The sequence below is a fragment of the Charadrius vociferus genome, unplaced genomic scaffold (genome assembly GCF_000708025.1).
Source record: "Charadrius vociferus isolate BGI_N301 unplaced genomic scaffold, ASM70802v2 scaffold549, whole genome shotgun sequence".
Lineage (NCBI taxonomy): Eukaryota > Metazoa > Chordata > Aves > Charadriiformes > Charadriidae > Charadrius > Charadrius vociferus.
The window spans coordinates 4,791,513-4,795,417 of NW_009650103.1; the positions used below are offsets into that span (position 1 = coordinate 4,791,513).

At 50.9% G+C, this 3,905-nt stretch overlaps 1 protein-coding gene across 1 annotated transcript; it reads right to left on the reverse strand.

Annotated features, from left to right (window-relative positions):
* Positions 1–141: 141 nt before the first annotated feature.
* Positions 142–3,771, reverse strand: ARPC5L (actin related protein 2/3 complex, subunit 5-like; the record flags this gene model as incomplete). The annotated part of the gene is made up of 3 exons (XM_009892363.1): positions 142–632; positions 3,170–3,346; positions 3,685–3,771. Coding segments are annotated over 3 exons (327 nt in total), but the record flags the coding sequence as incomplete, so codon positions are not given.
* Positions 3,772–3,905: the final 134 nt, after the last annotated feature.

Genomic DNA, 3,905 nt, shown 5'->3' on the forward strand with positions numbered 1-3,905 from the left:
TGCTGGCCTGCTTTTGAGTAAGTGTCAGGCTTATTATTTAGTAAAAAATAAAATTACTTAACTCTCATGATCCAAGAACTTTATTGATGCAGCAGGCACTTTACAATGAAACCAGCCCCATGGTCCAGTTAGTCCTTCGACTGTATGTACAAAACCGTCGTTCTAATAGCCACTTCTCCTGCCCGTACGCTGTCGGGATCTTTCATCTGCCAAGGACGTTGCTACCTATTAAATAAGCAGTACACACAGGATCTTTTTTCACACACTTCGATAAAGCAGCATCTGAAGACACCTGTTCTCTTACAGTAACAGGAGGCAGGAGTGTGCCTTCTCTCTGCCTTTTAAAGAAGGGATCAGGAGAATGTCTTGGCTCCTGGATTTGATAGTCGGAATATGCAGGAATACCTTTACTCTTCCCCCACCTTTAAGGTTAAAAGCATTCCAAGAGGAGGTTTCCATAGTATTTCAGTAGATTGCAATCTCTAATGAAGATGGACCAGTGTCATGTCAGCTAATTCCTTCTTCTGAGTCCAAAACTGATCGTCGTCTTGGTTCAAGTTAATAGTCTTTTAAACAGTCTTTCTTGCTGTAAGAACTCTTACTATGGAACCTAGTCCACCTACTGCTAATGCCTGTGGGGACGGGAAAAGGAGAGAGGCGTTACACAGAGTCACTGCATCATGGGCAAAAGGCATCCTAAAAGAACAAGCAATTAAGTGTTTAATAACAGAGGAGTACATGGCTCTTCTCCAAAAACTTACTTTTCACACGTAGGCAGCTTGGGCTGTTCCACCTCATTCTACCCCTTCTTTTCTCTAAATTTTTAAAACAGTTAATTGGGGAAAATCTATTTGCCTTCTCTAGCACACGGCAGACATTAAAGACATTTTAAGTCGTTTCATTTAGGTGCTAAACTGTATCGTGCAGTGCCATGTCTCCGTGATGAAGCTGCACTGCCCCCAGCCCGCCGGGCCGGGCAGCCGTGGTTCTCCAGGTACAAAGCACTCACAGCCCCACACCACAACGCAGCTCTCCACGCTGGCTGCTGCCACCAGAACAGGAAACACAGGTCTGGGGTTGCTCCACCTCTTCATGTCTCTGCAGGTGCCTTCTACCCTGCCGACGCCTTTGCCTTCCTGCGGTGACAAGGGCTACACTGGCGCACTGGCTCCTCGTGGCGAGGTGTGCTCCGAGTGACTGGGGCTGACAGTTAAAAGGCTAATGGGGGGAGCTCGGACCTGAACTGGGATCCTTGCTTGTTCCGATCTTGGGAAGTTTGTGCCTCACTCCCCCTCTGTAAATATAGGTGAGAGTGATCTTTGCCTTAAATTACTGCAGTACATACATAGTACTATTCTATGAATATACTCCATGACATCAGAACAAAGGGACTGAATGGCAGACAAAACCAAATACAATAATTTAGTAACCCATATACCACTAAATCTGAAGGGAAAATTGCATTCTCCAAAATCTAACCATCTTTTGGATCTAGAGAAGGATACCGATGTCGCATGTCACTGATGATGCAGAATGTCTCACCTCCCATATCCCTGAATGGGAAAGGGGGAAGGGCTGGTTTCAGTTTCATTTGCATCCCTCAACATAAATAACGTATCCTCCTAAAGTCCAGAACACGATGGATGTGATTATGAAAAAAATAAATATTAAAGCTGACTGCTTAAAACGAGGCATGTTTACTTTGCAGACGTAATTCAGATACAGCCCAGTGGGTATTGCAATGTGTGACACGAGAACAATGGTAACAGTGAGACACCTCGCAGTCTTCAGGAGACAGATGAATGCAAAGCGTGTGCTTGGAGCAGAACCTGCACGCAGCGCACGTTCCTGAGTTACCACACCTGATATACACGGGGACAACAGCCCTTTTCCAGAGGACAGACTGGTACTACTAGTGAGCAGCTGACTCCTCTCTGAGCAAACCACGTCTTACCGGTAGTGCCAAAAAGCACAACACAAGCAAGGTTTTAAACCCTGCCCAGCCTACTTCAGACCTGCCTTGTTCTTTCGAAACAAAGAGGACGAGATGCTCTACGTGTGCCTACATGCTCTGAGCACTGTCATCTTTCCAGTCAGGGTGGGGTTGTGTAACGTTACACACTGGGAGCACCCACCCATGGTTACCTGAAAACAGTCTCCAGTGGGAACAACAACAGGAAAAAAAAAGAAAAAAACATCAAGCAGAAACATATTCTTCGCTGTCCTGAGAAATTCCCTCCTCCTCTCCTGTGAAGGTTCTGACCAGCCGGCAACAGCTGCTAATACCTGGAGTCACCCTGCACGAGTTCTGTCTTTGCATGCCACAGGAAAAAACCTGTACTTTGTGAAAAGGGCACCAGCACTAGCGGCCGGCTGCACTGCTGCTGTGCCGGTGGTACAGGGAGCTGCAGCATTCCTGGGGATCATTTTTCCTAGGAGGAGCACTGACAGCCAGCGCTGCAGCTAAAACCCCACAGCTGGGGAAGATTTCACTGAGATTCCTGCCTGGGGCCGTGGCACAGAGCAGCTGCTCCACGTGCCTCATCCCTCCGAGAGAGGGAACATTCAGCCGTCGGCTGATGAACACATCCTTCCCTCCCCGGCTCACCACAGGCACTTCACAGAAACGCACAAGAACCGCTCCACATCTCAGTGGAAAACCAAACAGGTTTGCTAAATCCTGTGACAGGCTGATAGCAGCACTCTGCTGGTGAAAACTGCCAAGCTAGATGATCTCCGAAGGTCCCTTCCCACCCCCACCATTCTGTGGTTCTGTACGTGAGGCCTGAGCCAGCCTGAGCACCCCCACGGCCGAACACTTGGCCCCAAAGGAATGCTGCCAGCTACACCGGTCAACCAAGCACAACTCCACTCCCAGCTCCTTCTCTGCGGTGGGGCCGCTGCACTCATTAGGCGCAGAAAGCGCAATGCTTCCTCCAGTAGACGCTGCCCTGCCACGAGTCTCATCTCTCCCCCTGGCTGAGGGTAAGGTTTGAAATACAGGCAAAGGCTTAACGAGTCCAAGCTCAGAGACCAAAGACAGAAGGAAATACCAGTTACTGTGCTCCTCGGGGATGAGTCCCAGCCACCATGGGCTGCTCTTGCGGGGACTCTGGTGAAAGCACTGACAAAGGAGCGTGGCTCAGCCAAGAGAGCACCAAACACGTACCTTTTCATGCCACTGAAGTAATATTGCACTGCTATTTTCTGTTGGCTTTTCAAATCCTTTATAAATGTACTTCATTAACAAGTCAACGCCATTTCTGTCTAACGAATTCACTGCTTGTTCTATTTCACTGCTTTTAAAAGACGTGAGGACTTTAAGCACAGTTCCCTGGGCCTGCTCCTGCAAAGGCAAGGAAAGGAGAATAACATGAGAACCAGCAAAGTTGGAAACGATCCCAAGACTGGTGTTCGACCAAGTGCTCAGAGGGCCGGTGGTGACACTAAATGCTGGCTTAGTTCTGTAGCCAACTCGGTGAGCGATTTTCACTGCAGGTTTCAGGAGCGAGGAGGAGGAAGGGGTGAACACAAGGGCATCGCCTCTGCAGCACAGCCGCTGTACTGCCGTACCGCCCGCTATCAGCGCTGGGGTGCCACTGGGACCTCGGGGCAGCGCCGCGTCACTCCGCAGCTCCCCAGCGACCCTCTGCGGAGCCCCCCGCCCGGCCCGCGCCCCGGTACCTTCATGGCCTGGCTCCTGGCGTTGGCCGGGGAGCTGCGCATGGCGGTGTGGAAAGCTCGCAGCGCGTCCCCTGTGCGGCGCACAAGTCAAGGACTCAAACGGCTCCTACAGCGGCCCCGGTACCGCCGGCGCCTCTGCGCAACGACCAGAGGTGGCGGGTTACGTGTCTGCAGCGACACCGCCGCCTCTGGGGCCGCGCACCAGCCCGCTGCGGAGGAGA